The sequence below is a fragment of the Choristoneura fumiferana genome, chromosome 27 (genome assembly GCF_025370935.1).
Source record: "Choristoneura fumiferana chromosome 27, NRCan_CFum_1, whole genome shotgun sequence".
NCBI lineage: Eukaryota > Metazoa > Arthropoda > Insecta > Lepidoptera > Tortricidae > Choristoneura > Choristoneura fumiferana.
Genome location: NC_133498.1, coordinates 5,019,859 through 5,046,423, shown reverse-complemented (window position 1 = coordinate 5,046,423; position 26,565 = coordinate 5,019,859). Strand labels below are relative to the sequence as shown.

At 36.1% G+C, this 26,565-nt stretch overlaps 1 protein-coding gene across 3 annotated transcripts in view; it reads left to right on the top strand.

Moving 5' to 3' along the window:
- Hr3 (nuclear hormone receptor 3 ROR-beta) overlaps window positions 1-26,565 on the top strand; it is a 145,551-nt gene that overhangs the window by 2,406 nt on the left and 116,580 nt on the right. Inside the window, exon 1 of one of the 3 annotated variants that reach the window (XM_074108701.1) lies at window positions 9,313-10,183. The exons of 1 other annotated variant lie outside the window; for it this stretch is intronic. In XM_074108701.1, the coding sequence (XP_073964802.1) occupies window positions 9,664-10,183 (520 nt within the window). In that variant the 5' untranslated portion in view covers window positions 9,313-9,663. Of the gene's footprint in view, window positions 1-9,312; window positions 10,184-26,565 lie in introns of those variants that run through there. One more of the 3 variants, XM_074108708.1, reaches the window with a different exon arrangement.

Sequence of the window (26,565 nt, the reverse complement as noted above, 5' to 3'; positions counted from 1 at the left end):
CAAACACCTTCCTGCTAATCTCACATACATATGGAGTCCATGACAGAGTGCGGTCCAAGATAACACCCAGATTTTTTACCTGATCGGCAAATGGTATCAGAACTCCGTCGAAAAATACAGATGGCAAAGATACAAAGTCAACCCTTGGGATAAGTGAAAGCTTAACAGCTACGCAGTTTTGGCTTACAATTCTTAGAGTTCACTGACCTTTGTGTTAAATACTACACTGAACTTGGCAACATTAGAATGCTCGCACCTCCTAAAATTGGCTTCATAATATGTATAGCCATTGATATTCTTCGCATTTTGGCAGTCACCGTGTTTCTAGCCGTTTATATTTGAAGAAGAATCCCTTATACCATTGATGTGAAAAGATTTTATAGTCTTGCTTTGCAAGTTGTAAAGAAAACTCATTGGTAGCAAAAAAAGGTAATTTTACGGGTTTAACAATAACAATAATACTTCTAATCCGTTGAACCAAAACTCCCAATTTTCGGTGGTAAAAATTAACTTAGCAATTTGTTACCGAGTGGCCACAAATTAGCGGTACTTGTGGCGACAATTCCCAGCCAATGTGGCCACACTGGCGACGCTGCCAGGCCCTGCGTGTACCGTTGCTGCGATCCCTTTCTTCGTGACGTAGCCAACGGTACTGCGGTTGAGATGAGGCCCTGCTTGGCTTATCGATAAACTTGGCATAAGCTTGGGTAATCTTCAGGTCAATGATCTTCCGAAAAAATGAAAGTACCTATTTGGCCGCTATTATTCCGGTATTATTGTTAAGGATTTAATCTTAGTTGGATACGGATTAATATAGTTGATTTGAATATTATGTAGTTTGATTATTTATTACTTAAATTGATGAATTAAATTCCTGCATTAACCTTTTTTTTTTAATGCAAATGTATTAAAAATTGGCTACTGATTTGATTGACCAATGACACTTCATAAATGGTTATACGGCTTCAATTGTAACTCTCTTATTCAGTAAACGTCTACAGACACTCATTAGCCTTGACTTGCCTTTTTTTTAATTACTTAGTTAGTTTTGTGTCCCACTGCTGGGCAAAGGCCTCTTCTCTCTTGCTCCATTCTACCTTATCACATGCGAGCTGTCGCCATCCCACGTTATAAGTATCTCCAAGTCGTTCCTACATGAATGAATCTATAATCTTATTTTTTTACACGGTTAACCGAGACACTAAATTATTTCTTTATTTTGGTGTGACCCACGTATAATTCGGATTCACTTAATTTTAAACTCAACGTGCTAAATTCAGGACATACGTTAAAGCAAATGTCAAATTTTACTAATTGACATTAAGTTTCAATTTCTAATACTTAATCGAAATTTGACGTGGGTCTCAGGACAGGATAATATACTGCAATATTTTCAAGTTGTAAGGCATCATAACAACAATTTAAAGTTTATTAAGCTATGATGTGTGAGCTGGTGAGATTATGCCCACTGTTTTGACTATTCACTGCAAAATGATTTGTTTATAAATAAATAGTAAGAAAAGATACATTTGGTTAGACATTTATATTATATATGTCCTAAGTCACGCGAAGCCTTTAAGATTTTAAGCTTGGTACTCACATCGTATTTCTAAAAACGCTAAACTTTAAACCTACTTAAATTTATTTTGACAATGCATCTCACGCACGCTTTTACAACCATCGACATCAACTACCGACGCCGCACGTCCCTAGCAGTGACGTAGCTAACGGTCTCACCCACATACTGCTAACTGCGCACCGCGCATGCTCCGTTACGTGGTCGCGATCCGCGCGGCAAAAAGCTCTTGTCTATGGATGACGTTTGACGTTTCCAGCTTGGCGTGGTTTTGGTTGGCAGCGCTGATTTTGTGCGAGTTTTGGAATGAAATTAGACAACTTGGAAATTTATTAGTTTGAAAAGTTTCTTACGGCATATTCTTCTTGGAAATGATGATTTCTGTAATAGTTCGGTAGAAAAAAAAACTTACAAAAGAAGAGCCCTCTACGTCTACTAAAAAATAAACTTTTGTTTTTTTTTTTCAAATTTTGTAATTTTTTAATACATATTTCACATAAAAACAAATGTTATGGCAACTTTACTCCATCTCAAATTTGCTTGAAAAAATGACGATCAGTCACCTAGCAAGAATCAGAGGGTAAATATACTGAGTGACAAAAAATCTGACCCTCATATGTATGCAAAAATAGGTTATTTTGTACGGAGAGTGGGCTTAATTTTGTGCCGCTGAGTATACTTATTTTAAAATCATTGTGGTCTTTGAAAATACCAAATATACCAATTGATTAAATAAACGTCGTGAAACAAGGAAGGTTAAGGAAGATTGTTGGTATTTACTTAAATACATAACAAAAAAAGTAAAAAAAAACCAGGCTCGGGCAGAGACCTTTTAACTTATTAAAAGTCAAGTTGCTACTGGTATATCGTCATCAAATCTAAGCATTATATGTATATTTATGATATACACAGCTATTTAAACGAAAATTATTTTCTTCATTTCAACAACTTGACTAACATCGTCACGAATGCCAAATTTACTATTCACTGTTTGATCAAGAAAAAGCTAAAAAACTTCAAAAAGAAGTAAACGCGTCTAGACCATATCGTCCAATCTCCTACGCCGAATAATCCAACAAAGGTCAACGAAACTCAAACACTTTCGTACGATAAAGGGTTTACATACTTTTGAATATAAAACGCATTGTCGGACACGCGAAGTAAAAATGCAATTTTGGTACACTATTTGCATTCTCTTGATATATCTTGAGAAGCACGACTTCAAACATGAAATATTTCAGCAAGAATTGTTGTACCGTAATAAAAGTAAAATAAAAATGACAGAATTCAAATACAATTTATTACAAGATGCCTTTTTATTGGTTTATCTGGGGCCGTTTTAAATTCAAGCACGTTCGATTGTTAATTTCAAAATAATAAAATTGCGTGTATTGCTTCAAAATTACGCTGAAATTAAATAATAACCAAGAGTTGCACTTTTCTTGAACTTTAGCTGGATTTCAAAACTCCACACAATCAACGCCTATTTTTAAAACTCATAACTCAAAAACACCATTTGAAAGAGGTAAAAATTTGTGTATTGTTACAAAGCTGCAACTAAAACTAACTTTTCGACTCGTTGGCACAATTATTTACAGCTGTAATTTTTTACTAGTTTAAGTCTATCTTCAATCATTTAATTTGTGACATGTAGCTGAAAGACGACGAGTGGAGAATTAATTTCTAACCAAAACCTCAATTCCGAAATACTAGCCGAAAAACGTCCACTGATGAATTAAGGCCTACCCCAATAACCCTTGTCCGCAAAGTCCGCAACCTTCACGGTACAATTATCACGAAAATGAGTGGAATGATGGCCATATATGAATATAGCTGGTTGGCTGATTTTAACACCCATTTTTTAAATTATATTAGTATTAAATTTGCATATAATTTGAAATAAGGAGTGGAAAATTACAGCTCTTATTTATTTTGTGTAGACGAAAATATTATTCCAGTGATTTATAAAAATAAAAATAACCATTTTATTAACTTCTAAACACAAATATGGTATTTTTCTGCAAAAAACGGTATTATTAATATTCGGACTAGTAAAATAAGCAGAGCGGCGATTGGTCTGTGAAAATACCATACAAAAAGAGAAAAAATGTTGCTGAATTTTGAATACAAATAGAGTAGCAGAAAATTACAGCTCCGCTTATTTTTGTCAAGTAAGGTAGTTTATAACTGTTTTATCAGTTTCGAGTATTATTTTCACCGATATTTTTCAAAAATCGGCTACTGGAGCAAATGTAGATAATGATGTGCCATTCAGAATTGATGTCACGATCGTTTTTTTTTTCGCAACGAACGTAACGCATGTCTCAAATTCACCCTCCAAATTGGCACCGTCTGAATATTCCCATGCCTCTATTCATCGATGCACTAGGCAATTTCCGATAAAAAAAAAATTAAAACCAGTTTTTTACCGACGGGGCAATGACCGCGGGCCACGCCACACCACCGTTATGTTGTCTTGTAAATTTGGTGGTAAAATGTGGGAAAGTAAAGGCTTTTGGTTGTAATTTGCATTGGTCCTCTTACGACATGCCTAAACGTTTGTTTTAACTTTGAATGTCTTTGTTTAAAAACGGGCAAGCAGAATGAGAAAATATAGTGTATATCAACGTAGCGTGTAATTTTAATGTGTCAATTTTATTTAAAAGCACTTTTTACTAGCCATATTTGGTAAATATAATAACAGAGGGATTCAAAAAAAGTTACTATGATTTTTTAGGTTGGTCACTAATTAGGAATATTATTTTGAAAGTAATTTAGGTCATCGTTCATGAAAAAAAAATACGAACAATTTATTCAAGTCATACCTTACGAGTTTGCTCATGACACCAACACCAAAGTTATATTTCAGACCTATGACTGACTAAGTAAAACAAAAATTTATTGAATTCCCACCTAACACACAAACCTTCACACTCTATCAAACACAATGAGTATTTAAAAAAAAAATACAAATTACAACTTACAACCTTTTCCCCAACGTCCTTGCCAACATAACCTAGCCAACGCACCGGTAAAAACAGTTCCAAATTTACAATTCCCGCCACAGAATAACAGTTCATTGCATAACGGACGCAATTCGGGGTTCAACGAACCTAGTTCGGCCAGTCCCCGTTAGCTGGCGCACGTGACGGTTTTACTTTTAAGTTGCCGCTATTCGGTAACAGAGGGCGTGGGTCAACGAACGTTTTTGAACTAATCGTGAAGGTGTATTTGTTTTTGTAGCCAGTTAGCTTGGTTTAATTATCAAAAATGTAATCAATATTTACGCTCTTAGAATACGTTTTTAATGTCTGATCTATGAATTAGTAGTAAACAAAAGTCCACACACGGTGGATATCAAACTCAAAAATAATGTAAAAGTCAAATACTCTTTAAAATTGTTTATCAACACAATTGTTTTTTTTTATTTTTTTTTTTATTCGACTGGATGGCAAACGAGCAAGTGGGTCTCCTGATGGTAAGAGATCACCACCGCCCATAAACATCTGCAACGCCAGGGGTATTGCACCTAGAGGCCTAAGATGGAATACCTCAGGTGCCAGTAATTCCACCGGCTGTCTTACTCTCCACGCCGAAACACAACTGTGCAAGCACTGCTGCTTCACGGCAGGATTAGCGAGCAAGATGGTGGTAGCAATCCGGGCGGACCTGCAAAATATCCACAAGTTACAAGGAACATCTGTATTTGTATTGTATCTACGCTTTAACTGCGGATTGTCCTTGAAGTTTGCCGCATAGCGTCCCGACTGTAAGTACGTACCTAGTTGTCTGCGTTGTGATGTGACGTAACACCTAAACAAAGGTAAAAATTAGAAAAAGGAGATTATTAAAATATAAATCTCTTTTTTTGGTATTTACGTGTCTGTGATCAAACCTTACGAGTCAAATTTGACCTAATTTCCAGTAGTCGGATTGACTTAGTTTTTGGTACGGTAAATACTGAGGACTCATTTTTCGATACGATCGGTACGATGAGTAGATTGCAGGACAACGGAAGTACAGTCAACATAAAGCTCATTTAGTAAAAGAAGCATAAGTAAATCGATATTTTTATAACAAACTTATTTCTTCTTTAATTTGAAATGATGTTGACATCAAATATTTATTCTGTAAATGTCTCTAAGCTATGCATTTCCTTTTACGTGACTTTTCCAGCGTTCGATTCTTTCTTTCTGAGGCAAGGATCGCTTAGTTTTCAGTCTCTACGTGTGTCCCTCTGTCAATTTTCTCATGAAGAGATGTCAAGTTGTGATTGATATCAAATATTTAATGCCAATAAGAACTTCGGCAGCTTTTAGTCCCAACTATGTATAAGAACTTAAAATAAATAAGTAAACAGTTACATAATACTATCTTTCCCATAAGGACACAATAAGGTCGATTTTCAGGACCTCCGACCTCATGGGCCCGGAAAAACCGATATATTCGCTACAAACGTGAAAAGATAAGTTTTTGTTATAAGTAATTATCGGTTACATTAACTTTAATATGCATCTCATATTTTGTTAGTGGCCGTATTACCTAAAATGGCTCTATAGGAGTTTCATTGTTAAATCGAAAATCAATATAAATAATTCTTCGACATTCATAGTCTAAAAAATGGTTTAATTAATACAACATAACACAATACTGATACTTTTCATTCAATTAAATGTATTTAGGTAAAAACGCAAACGTGTTTATTTTTGATTTCATTTTATTGATGAAACTCAAATTGCTCTTATTTTCTTCTGACTCTTCTATTTATTAACCAGCTGCAATTTAAATGAGATATGCTCTCGTTTTCCAATAACAAAATTGTAGCATGACATGACATTCAATTAACACTATTTTCGCTTTTTACCGCGAGATGGCGCTGTTATTAATATTCTGTATACTATTTAAAGAAGCGGTGATCACCTGAACAAAAACGTTGCCGTAGACAGCCGTGTTTACGCCGGCTTCCCTTGTTTTGAATCCCGCATTACGCAATGATGCTCGGGTAGCGTTAGCAGAAAAGTGAATAACAAAATGTAAAATTATGACGAATTCATTTTCTAAATTGGCATACATACGTGGAACAATTTTAGCTGCATTAATTTATGTAGCTGCTTTACTTTGATAGTGACATTAGTGACAGCGTTAAAATTGAGCTTTGATTGAATAGTGATATTTCAAAATGTTCCTATATGTGTACCTATGTATGTATGCCCTGGAATTTGGAGTTGTGTCTGTTGTGTCACTATCATATTAAATCATATTGTAACGGATAACTCACGATTTTATATGATTTTTATTAACAGGAACTTTAAGTCCGTTAAGTCTAGAAACCGAAAGTATTTGAGTATTTGTCGGTTACTAATCTATGAAAGTATATCTTGTAGAAAAAAAATACTTTTATTTCAAAAATAGTATATTTTGATACTCCTGACCCCTAGTAAGTATGCCACACCTAATTCATTTGTTTTATATAATTTCGCTATACCTTTCAAATAAATTGGTGACAGACAACCCTTCCTTACTTGCCTAAATACAGGCTGCAGTATCGCTCAACTTCAAAGGCGTCGGCCTACTGTAGGGAAAACTTGTTATACTGTGCCTCAAGGCTCAAGTGCCAGTAATTACAGGCAAACACAGCATGCATTTTAAACATGAACATTAATATTGCAATACTTTGTCTTTAAAATATGCGCGTTGTGCGTTTCGCCCGACCACATTTCTAATCTTTCTTTTTTTAAATAACTCTCAAAAAAATATTCCTTTGTCTCCCTCAAGGCCACAGCCCGCTTTTACTGCTGTCCCTCCTCAATCGTTACGGCAGGGCCCACATAAAATTCGATTATGTACTTTTCGTCATTCCTGGTGGATCGAAGCGGTGCGACAGGGAGGGATGTAGCGAGCAGAGCGAGAGGGGTGGCTGGGACGTTTCGCGCAGGCGCGGGCACGTGCCGAAGGGGGAACGGGGATGGGAGAGGTTCGGTTGTGAGGATAAGTCTCGGGATATCGAATAGTGTTTAGATTTCAGTGGCGTGAAGCAGTGGCGTGGTGCTGGAAGAATTGGATTTTTACAGAGTTGGCTAAGATTTTTACGTGATATCAGTGGCAAGGACGGCAAAGCTTGTGTAACACTTAACTAGTGTTAAAACTAACCAAAAATTATATCGTGGTTTTCATTTACGTTATAATGTAAAACAACTTTTTTATGTCCTTAGAAATATAAGAACATAAGATGAGGATAATATAAGTTTAGGTTAAAATTTTACGAGGATCCCGTGGGAAAATTAGGATCAAAAGTAGCCTATGTGCTATTCCAGAAATTCTGCTATCTACATTTCAAATTACGTCTAAATCCGTTCAGCCGGTTTAGCGCGACGAATGAAGAAGTAACAACTAACAAATAAACACACATACAAAAATTCGCAAAGCTGCTGGTTAAATTCGTTTGTGCTTGTTGAAATAGAAATATAAAATGTATATTCGCTTTTTCACAAAAATAAATTTGACATACAATTTAAACAAATAATAAAAATAAAATCACGCTTTGTGTAAGTTATTTATTGAATACTAGTGGTTACCTGCGGATTCGGACGTATAAACCTTTAGATCTAGCAGTTGAATTAAAAGTTGGGATTTTACTAAATTCTCATGAGAATTTGAAAGAATTTTATTATACTCGAGGTTTTATCCCGACCCCGTGGGGATATCGAGATAAAAGTTACCTATGTATTATTCCAGACGTCCAGCTACCTACGTACCAAAGTTGATTCAAATCCCCGTTGTATAAGAGTAACAAATAAAGACTCACGTGGGATGGGAAGTCCCAAAAATTATATTCTAGTCTACATTGACTTAAGAGAAGTTCCCCTGCCGGCTGCGTGGCCGCGTTATTTATTCGTTTGGGATATTGCTGTCTTTATCGCTCGTGACATAAGCGCTCGCTGCCGTCCCGTCCCCCCCATGCCTTCCGCAACAACGTCCGTAATTTATATCGAGATAGCTGTAGGCTTTTCAAGATTTGGGCGGTTGAATTTTGCGATTCGCTGTCCTCATATTATACGAAAAGTATAGCACAGAAATCAATGATATTTTACAATCAAGATATTCATTATATTTTCTATGCCTGTGGTTTTTTTCGATTTTTGTAAAAATGCTTTATTAGTCTGTAATTCTCGTGCAAAGTTGACATCTTTTTTTTGTCGACTTTTGAGCTCCTGTTATTCTGATATTACACATTTATATGAAAATCTGAAAAACCACAGGCATAGTTAATTACGTCTAGTCCATACTTACAAAATTTCATCTATTTCTGTTGCCTAGTTTTCAAATGACACCGGGACTACGTTTGTATGGAGAATGGAAAGAAGAGACTTCTCTTAAGAACCACGCGAAAAAAATTAAATCATTATTCACGCCGTGTTTTTTTTTAATCGCCGCTATTATACTCAACGACACAACATTTGGCCCACTCTACATTCATTACTTATGGCTACATACATTTGAGGGCCAGATTTTAGCCGCTCGGTATATCTTAAAAACAAACATTCTCTAATTTCCGATCGCCTACGTAAACCAAAACAAAATTCACATTCTGTCTCTTTCTTTTACCAACAAACCTTTTCTTTTGTCCGAACCCCGATATCTTCGGACATGTCCGCCGCCCGCAATCCGGAAGTATCCGAGGGGCCTACGCCGGCGCGTAGCTCTACGCTTTCGTAGGCCGCTACGGTGCGGACGGCCGCGCGATTTAGGACACCGTGCCAATGTGTCAAACAACATGTAGCCACTAAACTGTGCCTCAAATCACACTGCCAACCAACACGCACAATCAACCAAAAAAAAAAAAAACTAGGTCTCATTGACCCCTGACCCAATTCCCAATTCCTGCAACTGCGCGGTGCATTGCATCCCAATTTAGCCCAAGTACGATATCATCATGTGTTCAGAGATAACCATCAGTGTTCATTAGATAATCTAAACGCAATAATTTTAACCTTCGACTGATCAATAAGTCTGACTCTTATTCGAGCTTCGTAAGTGTAGTGTTCAAATCAAAGTGAGGTGTTCAAGTTGAGAGATAAGGCTGGAAAATGGCGGGACGAGATGTGCTAGAAGGGCAGTTGACCCAGGTCATACAGCATCACATGTCGCAGCCAGGCACCGAGGCCCAAGTCAGCGTTCACCAGGTGCAGAGTCCCTCTGGATCAGGGACAAAGAGACACCAGATCATCATCGATATCAAACAGGATATCGATATGGATGAGATGTCGACGCGATCGTTAGCTGAAAGCGTGATGGAGACCCTCGGAGCACGCTCAGCAGCTGTTTACATCGACAACTCACAGCACCACATAGGAGAGACTAACGACTTGGAGTCTTTGACAACAGTGAACGTTATAGTTGCGAATGACTTGAGCCAAACCGTGCCTAGTCCTCAAGTTATTGAGGAGGATACGACTCCAGAACCTGCGGAAAGAGATGGGATACTTCCTGGTAACAGGATAGCGGTGGACAGGATCGTGGAGATGGCTAATGCAGCGAACACCACCTCTGAGGCGAGCACGACGAATACTGTGTCTATTACCACCGTTGCCACCACTACTGCGTCAGGTAACGTATACTTTACTTTTAAGTCTCATACGTGTCGTTGGCAAACACAAGGTCCATCTTCAAATCAAGAGTACCTAAATGAGTATAAAGGTACAGAAGGTGTTTTAAAACCACTACAGGATAATCCATCAGATGGCTTGGTTAGTATAATTGAATATTCTTGGATTTTTTATTAAAGAATTTTAACGAATGTTTCGACAAAATTCGTCAGTGTTCAAAGTATACAGTTCACAATACAATGACTCTTTATTATACACGACAACAATACAGAAAAATAACAAAATGAAACAGTTAAACATTTACTAATCTATTCATCTGCTGAATTACCTCCGGGTTGATTTTATGTAAAACTCTTTATTGTACATAAAAACACATGAAACACATGAATAGTACCTAATATTTATCTATAGCTTTACTCGCATAGCGTACATTGTGAGGAGAGTACAGAGTCGATATATGGGACAAACTATCAACAGTTACCCGTTTCGGGCATACAATATATCCAGTTAGATTTGTACATAATGAAAAGGAACTCGGTTTTCTCGTATCATGCCTGCTACCTTAACTAGATTCTAACATAAATCATTATCTACTGAACTATTAAAGTAATTTCAGTAACAAAATGACAACCGGAAACATATTTTGTAACATAGTTCTGCTTTAAACTAAAATTAAATCATTAACATAACTACGTCATGTGCAAAAAACAGAAACTGTTTTTAATTTGCCGTTACGAGTACTTATAGTTCTAAGATGCATATAGTAGGTACCATTTAACATTTTTTTTCCTATAATTAAGAAAACGCTTATTAATAAGCATAGACCATAAAAATTACACCTAGCTATACTTTTTATGTATTATTTATGTAAGTATCACAAAATGTTGCATTTTGTAACCTTGTTACCTACCCCATAAATAATAAATAAACAAATGAGATGCAAATGTCCCAAACTTTACTAAATGAGACGCCATATTTGAATACCGTGAGGGAGGGGGTGTCAATTTCCAGTTACTCATAGAAGAGGGGTAAACAAGACACTGAATTACGTACGTACAATATTTGAACTCTCATTTCACATCTTGTTATCCTCTGTAATACAATAACAATAGATATTTACTTACAGAATCTCGATTCTGAAATCGTTCTCCTGGTATCGAAGGTTTTTGAAATCATTATCATCATCATCATCATGTCTGCCGTAGGACATCTGGACATAAGCCTACTCCATTTGAAATCATACTACCGATAACTATTCGAAAGTGACAAAAATGTATGTAATGCATTGCTGCAAAACATCTCAAATTAATTTTCGACTAGTTGTCAATATAATACACACACACACATCTGATATCATTCATCATTCGTTATTCTAGTGCGGTGGTGATAGAGGGGTTTGTGTGATTTGTGTGTGTTCTTACAGTGTGGAGGTGGAAGAACTGCATGAACACGCATATTTTGCATAAACTTAACTATTCTTTTAGTTCATTAATATAATACAAATAAACACTCTTTGTTGTACATCACAAAACAGTACAGTCACCTGGCTTAATATCTGCCACAGCGGAGCGTCCAAAAATATCTGATACGTCCTACTGGCTCTTGAAATACGTAGAGTCGTATCAAATATTTACGGACGCTTCGTAGTGTCAGATATTGGTGCCGGTGACTGTACAATCCATATTAACATTATAAATGCGAAAGTGTGTCTGTTTGTATGTTTGTCCGGCTTTCACGTCGAAACGGACCGACGGATCAACGTGATTTTTGGCATAGAGATAGCTTATGGGCCAGAGAGTGACATAGGCTACTTTTTATCCCGGAAAAATGCACGTTCCCGAAGGAATAGCGCGCGATAACCGAATTCCACGCGGACGAAGCCGCAGGCAAAAGCTAGGTAAGTTTAATATAAAGACAAAATAAGGTCGTATCTCAATTAGCTTCAGTAAATATCAGTAAGCTAGTTGAGAAAGAAAGATAAATACGAACTTTTCCGTCAAAATACGATGGCAATTCTAATAAAATAACGCACTAATATTTTATGCGAAAGTTTGTAAGTCTGTTTGTTCGTTTGTTTTTTACTTCATCACGTCTAAACCACGGGACCGATTTAGATGAAATTCGGTATACAGATAGATTGAATCCCGGAGAAGGACATAGGGAAGTTTTATCCCGTAAAATTGCATAGTTCCCGCGGGATAGCGATAAACGGCTTCTACGCAGATCTGTAATTGATTTTTCTATACAAAAATAGGATAAAAATCTTTTTATTTTTTTAGGCAATCCCAATGTGGTAAAGCGTTAGCGCGCGTCTTGAAATTGTGAGTGTTTCTAGGTCAGCTGACCCTGAACTTCTAAACCTACCGCAAAACCTAGATTATACTTTTAGAACTCATTCCTTGTACTCTCACTACACACTACTGACCAAATGCCCCCATTACGGGTTAATGATACCGTAGCTATTACTTCATCGGGTTCATTGTAACATTGATATGTTGATACTTAGGGTTCATTGTAACAAAACAACTTAGTATAAGGGTCATCTTACGTCTCATCACGGGTTATACAGGATGGAATCTTTAAGTGTAGCCAGGCGATTATTCCGTAAATATAACAGACTAGCTTTTGCCCGCGGCTTCGCCCGCGTGGAATTCGGCTATCGCGCGCTGTTCTCTCGAGAACTGTGCATTTTCCGGAATGAAAAGTAGCCAAAAAACACGTTGATCCGTCGCTCCGTTTCTATGATATCAACCTACCTATGGTGATTTTAGAGCCAAATTTTTAATTTGTGGGATCTGCGGATCCGCGCTTTGAAGGTGCGGGATCCAGCAGATTAAGAGAAGTTTCCCTGCCGGCCGCGCGGCCGCGTTAGGCATTCGTTTGGGACATTGCTGTCTTTATCGCTCGTGACATAAGCGCTCGCAGCCGTCCCCCATGCCTCCCGCAACGACGTCCGTAATTTATATCGAGATAGCTGTAGGCTTTTCAAGATTTGGGCGGTTGAATTTTGGGTTTCGTTGTCCTCATATTATACGAAAAGCATAGCACAGAAATCAATGATATTTTACAATCAAGATTTTCATTATATTTTCTATGCCTGTGATTTTTCGATTTTTGTAAAAATGCTTTATTAGTCTGTAATTCTCGTGCAAAGTTGACATCTTTTTTTTGTCGACTTTTGAGCTCCTTTAATTCTGATATTACACATTTATATGAAAATCTGAAAACCACAGGCGTAGATAATTACGTCTAGTCCATACTTACAAAATTTCATCTATTTCTGTTTCAAATGAGACCGGGACTACGTTTGTATGGAGAATGGAACGAAGAGATCGAGGGATCGAAGGGATCGAGAATGAATTTTTGCTATTTGGATGACCGGATAGCCGAGTGGTTGTAGAACCTGACTACTAAAGGGACTCCTAGACGGGCCATATTTTCACAGCAATTTGTGGCCGGCAACAATTGGTGTCCCTGTCTAACATGTGAGTAAGAGAGGGACACCAATAGTTGCCGGCCACAAATTGCAGTGAAAATATGGCCCGTCTACGAGCCGCTTAAGCTTCGTCCTTGAAGTCCCAGATTCGACCCCGGTCGGGGCAGATATTTGTATAAAAATACAATTAAAATTGTTTTTTTTGGAGTCTTTTTGTATTTTTTATTTCAATTCCAATTTGTTACTTTTACGGTCATCCCATGAAATCAAACGAAAATACAAACTGAAACATGAAACATAGATGTCGCTAGTGTCGCTACTTAAGTGACTAAGAAAAAGCTGCCTGAAATGTGTGGTGCACGGGAGAAAATTGTATCTAGACTCCTTTCCAGTGGTGGTGTAGGGGTATGGCACGCAGCACGGAATGCTGAGGACCTGGGTTCGATTCCCAGCGCTGGTCTCTTTTTCTGGGTTTTTTCTTTGCATCCACGTTTCAGTTTGTATATTCGTTAAAAATACAATTGTAGGTCCTCGAGCACCTCGAGTCTTGGGTAATAAATACGTACTAGTACACATAAGACAAGCTCTGCTCACTTTGGATTACGTCAAATGGAATCAACTGTCCCGTGATATTTATCTATCTATCTAATACCTTTCTTTAAACGAGCAATTATTTCGATTTCGATTAAATTTGGTATGTAGGGGTTTTAGGGGATGACAAATGGAATTAGCTTGGTCTTATCTCTAGGAAAACGCTTGTTATCGAGTTATAGCCCGAGCGTAACTCGGTCGCCCAGGTACAACTTTATTACAGTACGATTACTTGGAGTTAACACTTGACAGAATCTGGGCGTGCCTTCAGTCAATTTTCAACTTTGAGGTCATACAAAATAAAATAGTTTTTACATAATCTGTAAACGTGGGTAGCGGTGTACTAAAAATGGCTGTATTTGTATGACGTCAAAGTTGAAAATTGACTGAAGGCACGCCCATCTGTCAAGTGTTAACTCCAAGTAATCGTGCTGTACTATTTGCCATATCAGTGTGCTATTTTATGAATTTAGTTATTAGAGATACCATACTCTATGTTGGGGCTCCGTTAAACTTAGTCCCGTGTAATCTAATACGTGTACAGTTTAATTGGATTTTGTGTGGCTTGCTGTCTGTACTGTGGGCATTAAATAGCGTTACATAACATTGTATAGATATACGTCCCTCTCCTAAGCAAAATACACACAGTATGGAATAATTTTAGATGATTTCTGACATTGACAGTGACAGATATAAAAATTATGATTTATAGTTTTTTTTTTTCTAATAACATTACATCTATCATTACAGTTACCCAATACGATAGAGTAGCAAGCAGCTTATATATTTAAAGTATATACCTAATTTACAAATATATATACCTACTTACTATTAATAACATAAAACAAATAAAGTTACTTTTGTGAATTCACTGAGCGAACAACAAAAGACATCGATTTTATTGGTTGTGCTACCTATAAGAACTACCTTCACACTAAGTGGCTGTTTCACCACCCATTAATTCAAAGTCAAAGTCAAAGTCAATATATCTTTATTAAATTTAGGCTATAACAAGCACTTATGAATGTCAAAAAAAATCTACCACCGGTTCGGAAAAACCTCTGCTGAGAAGAATCCGGCAAAAAACTCAACGAGGTATATATATATTTTTTTTAAAACAGGTTTACAATATTATTAAATGATATGTATACAGCACAAGTATTTAACACAACTTTATTTTTAACACAGTAGGTTCGCTATTTGAAGGGATCGCTAATGCGGATCGGAATTATTTCCAAATATCCCTGTCCATGATATAATTAGTCTTAACTGACGGTTAAATGTGATGCCGTCTCTATTTGTTTTGTTCGAATAGACGGAGACGGCATCACATTTAACCGTCAGTTAAGACTAATCAATGGGTGGTGAAACAGCCCCTATGTTTCAAGTTTTCCACTAACACTATCATTATAAATACGAAAGTTTGTGAGTCTATTTGTTTATTACCTTTTCACGTCTAAACCGTTGAATCGATTTAGATGAAGTTCGGTGTACAGATTGTTTGAGTCCCGGTGAAGGATGTAGGATAGTTTTAATCCCGGAAAACTATAGTTCATCCGGGATAGCGATAATTCTAGTAAATAAATAAAACGCGGGTGGATAAAAAAGCACGGGTAGCTTGCTCCCATCATAAGTTATTTCTGGGTCAAGTGAAAAATCTTCACAAAACTCACAACACACCATAATGCCAAAATGCAGCTTTGATTTCCCTTTTCTTAGCCTTGCACATATTCAGTAACTTTCTTATTTCGTAGAAGATAAGATAGAAATGTAGGTACACAAAGTCCTTGACTTGTCCTACATTTTGTGTTTAGCGAAAGTAAATATTTTGTCACAAATCTCTATTTGACAAAAAAAAAGATAATTTATGTAAGTTTACTTTTGACTTATTAGCGTTTAGCTTGAAAATTAGATAGAAATTTCATGCATATTCATATGTTCATTTCTTTTTCGCATTTTTGCAATGTATTCTGACTAGAAGATAAAACAAACGCAAGTCGATGGACTATTAACGCTTACTTTGCTCGCACTACTGGCACGGTGAACGGTTACGTTGCTCTAATGATGAACTCTGGTTGAGTTCGAAACGCGTCAGCTTAGTGTGGCGGTGGTGATAGTTGGGTTTGTGTGATATGTGTGTTCTTACAGTGTGGAGACGGAGGAGATGCATGAATACACATATGTTGCATAAAAGTAGCTATCATAAGGTCGCGGGTGAGCAAAGAAATTCTTTTAGTTCATTGATATGGACCTCCGCAAAGTAACGCCTTATTCAATCAATTATTTTTTGTTTTATAAATAGGTACCATCAGCCGAATAAGTGGTCTATCAATTTTTAAACAAGTTCCTATCAAATGAATACCTAAGTATGTCGCTAAAGTCGGACTTTAAAGTTGACAGACACGTCTATTGGCATTATTGTTTTATTATCAACTTTGGGGTGGTAGACCACATATTTGGCTGATGGTACATCCATCCATACAAATATTATAAATGCAAAAGTGTGTGTGTGTTTGTATGCTTGTATGTTTGTCCGTCTTTCACGTCGAAGCGGAGCGACGGAGCGACCTGATTTTTGTTTATGAGCCCGAGAGTGACATAGGCTACTTTTTATCCCGGAAAACGCGCAGAGGGCACAGCGCGCGAGTCATTTAATATATTCACTAACAAATGTGATGAAAAACATTGTACGCCACACAGGAGGTACATATGTACGGTAGTACATTAGTTATTCTGTGATGCACCTAGGTAATGGAATTCCGAACATCGACTCATCTCCCATCGCATAGACTTTCATTTGTAATTCCTTATTTAGCGCTCTATACCAACACAATGTACTCTTAAACCCTTAGCAAAACATATTACTATGAAACAGGTTTATATTTGTGAGCGTTGGCAAGGGCCCGTATTGATCCAAGCATCTGCAGCAACAAGTATACTATGCTGTAGTTATATGGTATATACTGGTAGTATAGCTTCTATAGTTGAAAGGGTATTGTTGAGGAATTCACAGATTCGTGAAGCATGTTTTTAACCACCGACACAGAAAAAAGGACGGTGATAAGATTGACTCTAATGTCTGTCTGTCTCAACTTAGCTCTCAAACGGATGGATTTTGATGCGGTGTTTTTGGGTGAAAGCGAGTCTTCTTGCGGTGGTCTTTAGCTAGATTTCACTAAAATCAGTTACGTTTTTGAGATATTGTACTTTGAAATTATATTCTCCCTTCCTTTGAAATTAGGTTTACCCGACTACCGAAAGGAATGTTGTTTTTCGAGCATATAGATATATACTCGTAGATGTATGTAGGTATGTATATAATATTTCTTGTGTCCTCTATAGTATATGGGTAAGGCCGCGAATTTTAACCAATGTGACATAGACATAACATAAAAAAATACGTGGCGTTACCATAAAACGTAACGCAAATTTTTATAAAGCCTAGATCAAACTGGTAAAAATTCCCATTAGATAACGTATGTATGAAAAAAAAATACATGTCATATAATAAAGTGAAGTTTTTAGTTTTACTAGAACTTTCTGACGACACTGATCTTAAATCTGTCCTATATGAGATCTATAGAGCTAAACATGAGAATGTGGAAGTAGAAGTACCCTCTAGTTGACGAACATCTTTCCAAAAGTGTATCTTTACATGCCTCTCTAACACTGACAATAAGGTGCACATTTATAAGCATAACGAATTTGGATGTGGTTTTTTTTTATTCGACTGGATGGCAAACGATCAAATGAGTAAGAGATCACCACCGCCCATAAAAATCTGCAACGCCAGGGGTATTGCAGACGCGTTGCCAACCTAGAGGCCTATGATGGGATACCTCACGTGCCAGTAATTTCATCGGCTGTCTTACTCACCACGCCGAAACACAACAGTGCAAGCACTGCTGCTTCACGGCAGGATTAGCGAGGAAGATGGTGGTAGCAATCCGGGCGGACCTTGCACAAGGTCCTACCACCTAGTTGTGAGCATGCTTGTGACTTCGACTGTACAAGCTATTAAATACCTCAAAGAAATGGCCAAAACCCTAAATCACAGGTTTTACCAATTTAGGAAGTAGTATCTTAGTTAAGTGGACAATGTAAAAAGATGTTTTTGGAAATAAATTATTATGATTATTAAGTTTAGGTAACAAATGAACTAAGTAGGTAAGTGAATCTCTCCGTTTGTCTCTCACTTTAAATACGCTATGCATGTAGCAGGACGTGAACACAGAACTCGCCACAATTCTTTTGTGCCGATCCCTGCACCTACAGATTAAAATGTATTTAACTTCAAAATATCCATCTAACTAACTTACTGTGCGTGCAGTCATTGGAAACCTAATAATAAACTGGTGTAAGTTAGAATTTTTCTGTGTGAACTTCCCTTTACCACATTTTTTCGTTACGTTATGTACAAAATATAGCATTTTGTAAAAATGTAACGTAATCGTAACGAAAGTGTAACGTATTTTATACAAAAAATCGTTTATCATGGTGAATAACGACATTTTGAACATAATAACACATGCCACTTAAATGGAAAAGATTACCCTATCGTATGAAAAAACAACCAGTTAAAAATAATCACTACTTACCCTTAAAATCGAACAAGCACTTTCGACGTTTTTTCGAAAAAAAACCTCCGCGTCACTTTTGATGGCTGTTTGTCAACAAACTGATGAGATTTATTTATCTCATCGATGTTGCCCTATTAGAGTATTAGTTGCCAGTGTACAAAAACAAATTTCTACCGAAATTGGCGTTAAAGGTAGCTTAATTAAGCGTCACCTAAGTATTCGTAACGAAAACGTGGTTTTTTGGCACGTGAAAAGAAATAAATATAAAACATGAAAATTATTTGATAATCATGATTCCGCAATCGGTAGGACTATCGTTATATCATAAATTTTGTTTAAACAAAATCATGATCATGAGAAGTTAAATAGCATGAAAATAATAAGGTATTAAGTACTCGTGGTCAAAAAAAATAGTCAATTTTCGTTACGTTTTGGACGGTTATATATTTTTATTATTTTTTTAAAAGGGTTTAAATCAATTATCTCATTTGCGACCTTGAGAGTTTATATCGTGTCATATAATAAAAAAAAAATTAAACCTCTAGGTGTTATCAGTTTTTTTTTATCAGCGTTCCAAATTTGAAACGTCCAAATTGGTCAAAATTCGCGGCCTTACCCATATATGGCTGGGCGGTTTTCAACATACATATATTCTTATTTTTTTAAGTGTTTTTCAATAAAAGTATAGTAAGTAAAGAGTAAGCTAAAAGAAAGAAAGAGTACCTATAGTCAATCTAGTAGTGGTATAGTATAGTAAAGTATATTATTTATCTTTTTTTTCTTATACTAAAATAAACGAAGTTTAGGTTGGATGATAACGCAAGAACAGTTAATAAATTTAGCTTTTTTGAAAATGATTTTCTTTATAAAAACTTGTATGGTATTTTTACGGTTTAAGTAATTATAAAAAAAAAGCCCCTGATGATATATAAAAAGGATATATGGATAGAACGACCTAAAAATATATTTGGTTCTCCATCGCTGATGCTGTGATTTTTAAAAAATAGTAGAACACATGTTAGTACCGTTAACGCCATCTATTAAGCAGAAGCTGCACCCACGTGACACATATAGAAACCTGTCTAAAAGTACAGCTACCTCGTAATCCTTCTACAAATCTAGCATTTCCCATAGCTTAGACGGCGCAATTATATTAATTAAAAGTACATAATTAACTGAGCTCATAGACTTGTAACGACATCTAGCGGTGAAAAGTAACTGTTCACGTTGACGACCGTGTTGATTGATAAGAAACGTGTATTGTCTGCTATTTTATTCTATACATAGAACGCAGATACTTGCAAAGATCAACAAAAGTAATAATGACAGCAAAAGTGCGTTTAATATGTAAAATAATAATGTGAATTATGATGTTTCATAACAGATGGTGATCATCTTTGCTTATGTTTAAAGTTACTAGTGACATCTACTGACAATAGTACTTAAAACATATCCGACGTCCGTCCAAACAGTGGATCATAAATCACAATGTAATCGGAAATGACAAACACTGCAATCGCTTTGACCTAAATATTTTATGTGTTCACTAAAGAGATTGTAACACATTTTATTGACACATTTCGTAATCAAATCAACTGTATTTATTGATACTTAACTAATTAACTACGCAACTAGACCGTAATACGTAAGTAACGTAAAAGACCAAAAATTTCATACAAATATCACGTAATTCACAAGAATCTACGTTTGACATCAACGCCATCTTCTGGCGAGTAGCGTCATTTCACTAAGTACCGTTGCGGGACCGTTGACTGACACACTTCCCGCACAGCTGATGTTGTGTCGCTGTGTGACGTAGACATGAGAAAGTTACGTCTGTGTGCGGATCCGGGATGCGACACGCCGTTAGGTTCTTTATAAACCTGTTTTTGAACGTCCAGCATTAGAAGACACCCGATTCCTACTGTTTTAATACTTACGGTAGCTCAGCTTAAATTGGATAAAACGCCCAGTATAAAGTGATCCCCTAAATTGTACAAGCTTGGTAATAGAGAGGGTTCGTCTTATACTGGTAAAGGTTAAGTGCCTTAACATGTTTTGTAATAGAAGGCTGGCTTTGTGATGTCTTTGAACAGTTGTTGGTAGAAGTTTAACGTTATCTATTAGGTAGTTTTATTAACAAGCTTTTTAGAAACAGCTTCATTTAATAGGTTCTAGCTTTTTACTAGCTTTATTTAACTTTATTTAATAACTGCCGCTAGCCTTGGTACAGTCACCAGCACATCTGACACAACAAGCGTGCATAAATATCTGATACGACTCTATTTCTAGGGCCGGAAGGACGTGTCAGATATTTCTGCACGCTCCGCTGTGCATATTAATGCTGGTGACTGTACCTACCCTTAGTTCTGACAAGAAATGACGTTATCTGAAGAAAACCCGTGTTCTTTTATGTATGTATGTACTTTATTGTACGTAAAACTCAAAAATAATACAAAAGAAAACAACAAAACAAAAAGAGTACCTACAAAGGTGAACTTATCCCTAAAAGCGATCTTTTTCAAGCTAATCTATATTTTGAAAAGAAAAACTTAAAGATAGGCGAACAGTAATTTATGTACAGTCAGAATATATAACAAATAAATACACAAAATAAACAACATTTTATCTTCGGGCTTCAATTTAGATCCCGTGGGAATTACAACTAATTACATACCAAATTTCACAAAGTATTAAACACGCACATAAAAATATACAAACTTTTCCATTTATAAATTTATAATACTACCCCTACCAATGACTTTGTTCGCATAATCCATTAATATCGGCAGTTTAATTAGTATTCCGGATATATATATTTCTTTCAAATTTCGTGGCAGGTCGCTTCCAACCAAAGCAATAGGAGGTCTATGGGGCAGGCATGTGTCCAACAGTGGACGTCCTAAAGCTGATATCATGGCGATGACGAAAATGAAAATGTAATAAAATACTTCTGTTTTTTTTTCAGGTAATATTCATAGAGCAGGTATACTATTTCTGAAAATTTGATCAAAAGTGGTAAGTAATTAGTACGGTCGAGGGCATATCTATACAGCCACAGCTTCAAATATGTATACATCGGCCTTATGGTTAGTGACATAACGGTGTATATATATTTTTGACGCCTTGGTAATGTACATAATTATATTTATGCCCTTGACTGTACGAAATTTCAGTAACACGATTGAAGTTTTTTTTATATATGAAAAAGTAAATTAATAAAAGTTCGAATACATACATTTGCGAGCAAACGAGCAATTGATATACAACGACTTCAACGAAATCGAAGGCACGCTTGCGTTTGTTTTTCTGATGCTATTTTAAACAAAAAATACTTGTAATTAATACAAAAAAAAATTTTTATTTTTATTGTAGGATAGTACGTTTGTATGTATGTATGTATACTCTTTATTGTATTGTACAGAAATACCTAGAACAAGCGAATGAGCACAATTTACAAAAGTTGAGATACGCAAGCATATATAAAGAGGCGAAATTATCCCTTAATAAATAGTAATAAAATGTCACCCAAAAATAAAATTGCTATGTTTAAATGAAAGACAAAATATGAGCTATTTTGGGCAAAGGATCAGCCTCGCGATCCAACGTGGCAATGCTGCCAGCCTTCTGGGCACAATGAGCAGCGTTATTTGTAAGTAGGTTAGTTTTAGTTTAATTGTAATTGTTGTATATAATTCTTCTTTTTATAAATCATTTTAAGTTATTGTTAGAAAGTTATGTTTAATAAAATTTATTACATCACTAAAAGCACAACCTGTAAAAAAAGAAAAAAGACAAAACAGAATTACAAAAATAATAATGACAAATGATACTTATTTCAGTAGATGGTGCATTAAAACAAAAATTATCGTCACTTGTGGTCTAGCGAATAATGTTTTGCATCGTATTTTGTCGACTAAGTTCGTATTGGTCTTGCTTCCTCAATTAGCATCAATAAACTTCAGTTAGTTAGTTGAGTAAGCAAGATAAATGCGACCTTTTCCGACAAAATACGATAGCATAACATTATTCACTACTCTGTAGCTTGACTTAATGTAAAACCGGCCAAGAGCATGTCGGACATGCCCGAAATAGGGTCCCGTAGCCGTTACGAAAAAATCAAGTAATATTTTTCTAAGGATTTCGTATTTTATACGGAATCTTCCATAGTTTATACCTTAGGCTGCTATTTACTCTTAAACTACTAATAATTCCCAAGAAAACTTAACCGTTTTAGTTTTCCTTGTAAGTTTCATATACTTACTACATTTTTTTTCAGTTGAATATTTTGCAAACAAATAGCTGAATCGAAAAATCGTTCTAGCAACCCCTAATGGTTTTAAAAGACCTATTCAACGATACTCCACACTATAGGGTTGGATGAGAAAAAAAAATCTCCCCCTCTTTACGTCTATGGGAGGTACCCTAAAAAAAATTTTTTTTGAATTTTTTATTGTACCATTTTGTCGGCATAGTTTACATATTATATCCGTGCAAAATTACAGCTTTCTAGCATTTTGGCTCCGGAACCCTAAAAACACTCTTAATTATAAAACTTTGAATTAAAATAATATGAAACGTGATACGCAGAGCATGTGCATTCCATATCAATTTACAACACGTTTTAATGCAATGCTGCGCTTTTTGCACTTATTTCGCAAAATAGAACCATTTTACATATTCGTTTAGCTCGAGATTAATAATTTCAGTGCCCTTAGTGTAAGTTTTCGATTACAAAATACGTCTCGATCGCGTTCGCGTTAAAATCTCAATTTGTATGGAAACACGAACAGTGCCTCTAGCGGAACGTTTGCGATGTTCGTGTTTCCATACAAATTGAGATTTTACGCGAACGCGATCGAGACGTATTTTGTAACCGAAAACTAACACTAGGGGTACTGCCCAGCGGAAATTTTCACAAAAAATATAGGAAATTTGAATCTAAGAAACGGAAAGTTGCAATCCCGGTACAAAATTGACAGAAGTTTCCGAAATTTTCCTGTGCGAATTTCATTTAGCACATCAGTAATTAGTAATCACAAAGAGGCCTGTACCTATGCATTGAGACGTCTGTATTCTGGGATGATGGATGATACAAGAAATTTGAGGAATATTAGATACTTAGGGGCTGTTTCAGCATCCATTGATTAGTGTTAACTGGCGGTTAGGTGTGATGCCGTCTCTATTTGTTTTGTTCGAATATACGGAGATCACATTTAACCGTCGGTTAACGCTAAGAAGCCGTGGTGGCCTAGTGGTTTGACATATCGCCTCTCAAGCAGAGGGTCGTGGGTTCGAACCCCGGCTCGCACCTCTGAGTTTTTCGAAATTCATGTGCGGAATTACATTTGAATTTGACCACGAGCTTTGCGGTGAAGGAAAACATCGTTAGGAAACCTGCACAAACCTGCGAAGCGATTCAATGGTGCGTGCGAAGTTCCCAATCCGCACTGGGCCCGCGTGGGAACTATGGCCCAAGCCCTCTTGTTCTGAGAGAAGGCCTGTGCCCAGCAGTGGGACGTATATAGGCTGGGATGATAACGCTAATCAATGGATGCTGAAACAGCCCCTTAATATTTGAAATGTTCGGCTTGCAGATTTGACAGCTGATTTGATTGGCTATCGTAATTATTCACTTGGTTCAACTCGCACTCCATATACAAATGTTTGTTAGAGATATTCATGTACTAAATAGTTAATCTTACAACGTATTATGTATCAAATTTTACTTAGCTAGCAATGGCTACTTCCTTTCGTATGGCAGGAAATAGGATGTAATAAAAGCGGCCAAGTGTGAGTCGGTATAGTACAAAGTACAAATTTGTAAGTATGTCAAAATATAAAAGTTTTTAGTCTCCCCCTCTTTATATATATATTTTGAGGACGTCACTTTCGTATCTTTAAGTTACTTAACAGAGTTCTAGACTAATAAGTACCTAGACTTTGTTTTTCCTTTTTAGTTTTTATTTAAAGTTATTTTAAGGCAGTCTGATTTTGTTTTTTTTAGGGTTCCGAAGCCAAAATGGCAAAAATGGAACCCTTATAGTTTCGCCATGTCTGTCTGTCTGTCTGTCTTTCCATCCGCGGCTTTGCTCAGGGACTATCAATGCTAGAAAGCTGTAATTTTGCACGAATATATATGTAAACTATGCCGACAAAATGGTACAATAAAAAATATATTAAGTACCGTGGGGTAAAGGGTGGGTAAAGAGGGGGTGTTTTTTTTCTCATCCAACCTTGTAGTGTGGGGTATCGTTGGATAGGTCTTTTAAAACCATTAGGAGCTTGCTAGAACGATTTTTCGATTCAGTTATTTGTTTGCAAAATATTCAACTTTAAAGTGCAAATTTTCATTAAAATCGAGCGTCCCTCCCCCCCTCTAAAATCTAAACCGGTGGGTGGAAAAATTTGAAAAAAATCAGGATGGTTGTAAGTATAACTTACAAGGAAAACTATAACGGTTAAGTTTTCTTGATAATTATTAGTAGTTTAAGACTAAATAGCAGCCTAAGGTATAAAATATACCTAAACTTGGAAAATTCCGTACAAAATACGAAATCCATAGAAAAATATTACTTAATTTTTTCGTAATGGCTACGGAACCCTGTTTCGGGCGTGTCCGACACGCTCTTGGCCGGTTTCTTATTTTTAATTTCATATTTTTTGATGTTTCTGTGAAAATGGCAACTTAAAAGTGTGTAATATTTGGAATAAAATTAAAATAAATTGGAATAAAGTATTTATTGATCGTATACACATATTAAGAAAAAAATATCATAAATAAAACAACTATAAAAAAGTTAAATTCAACTTTTTCTCAAAATAAAACTCAGCCATGAATAAAGTTAAATCCAACTTTTTTTGCGGATACAATTTTGAAATATTAATACCTTATGTCACTCCGATAGCTTTGACGAATCTAAAGATACCTCATTTAATTGAAAATCGTCCAGACATTTAGGCTACACAGAGAAACAGAGATATGTACTATACGTTCAAAAACTTCGGGCAGTCAAGTAAGAAGGCCGGAACTTAAAAAAAAACCTTGTTCCAAGGTATCGTAGAAAGAACAAAAAATATTGCCACAAAAAACCCTAACATAAAATAACATACATATGCTTGAGGCAAAAGGGCCCGGTTCAGCTGCCGAGTCCACGCAGCGAGCCGCGAGGCCTCTGCGCTGGTTTTCAGCCTGGCCCTTCCATCTCTGAGCGCACATAAAACTATGCTAGGGTGAGCATCTGACAACCAATATTAAAATGTCTATAAATTTTTAAATAAGAATTTGGATTGTGAGAAAAAAATATAATAATTGTACGTGGTTCCGCAAAAATATACTCTAGTTACAAGAATACGGTATTTGACTATTTAGTATATGTTTTATATATTAAAACTACACAATGCCTGTTATCGAATAGAAAAACAATTTTTAAGCTACCTTTTCAAATAACAAAGTTATAAAGATTTGAAATTCAAGATTAGACAGAGAAAGACATACTGGCATGTGACGTCACACGCCAGTACCGCCATACTTGCTGCATAGAGAAAAGCGTTTGAGAAAGAGACAGGTATATAGATTTTTCAAAAAAACACTATAAATCCAATTTTCAACCGATTTAAATTTTCTCTTCGCTAAACACTATCTGTATATTTATATTTTCATAATAATATTAAGATATGGCAAAATCAGGAGTTGTCAAATACCGTATTGATGACGTAGTTCATCAGTCACAAGAATAGGTACCATCAGCCAAATAAGTGGTCTACCAATTTTTA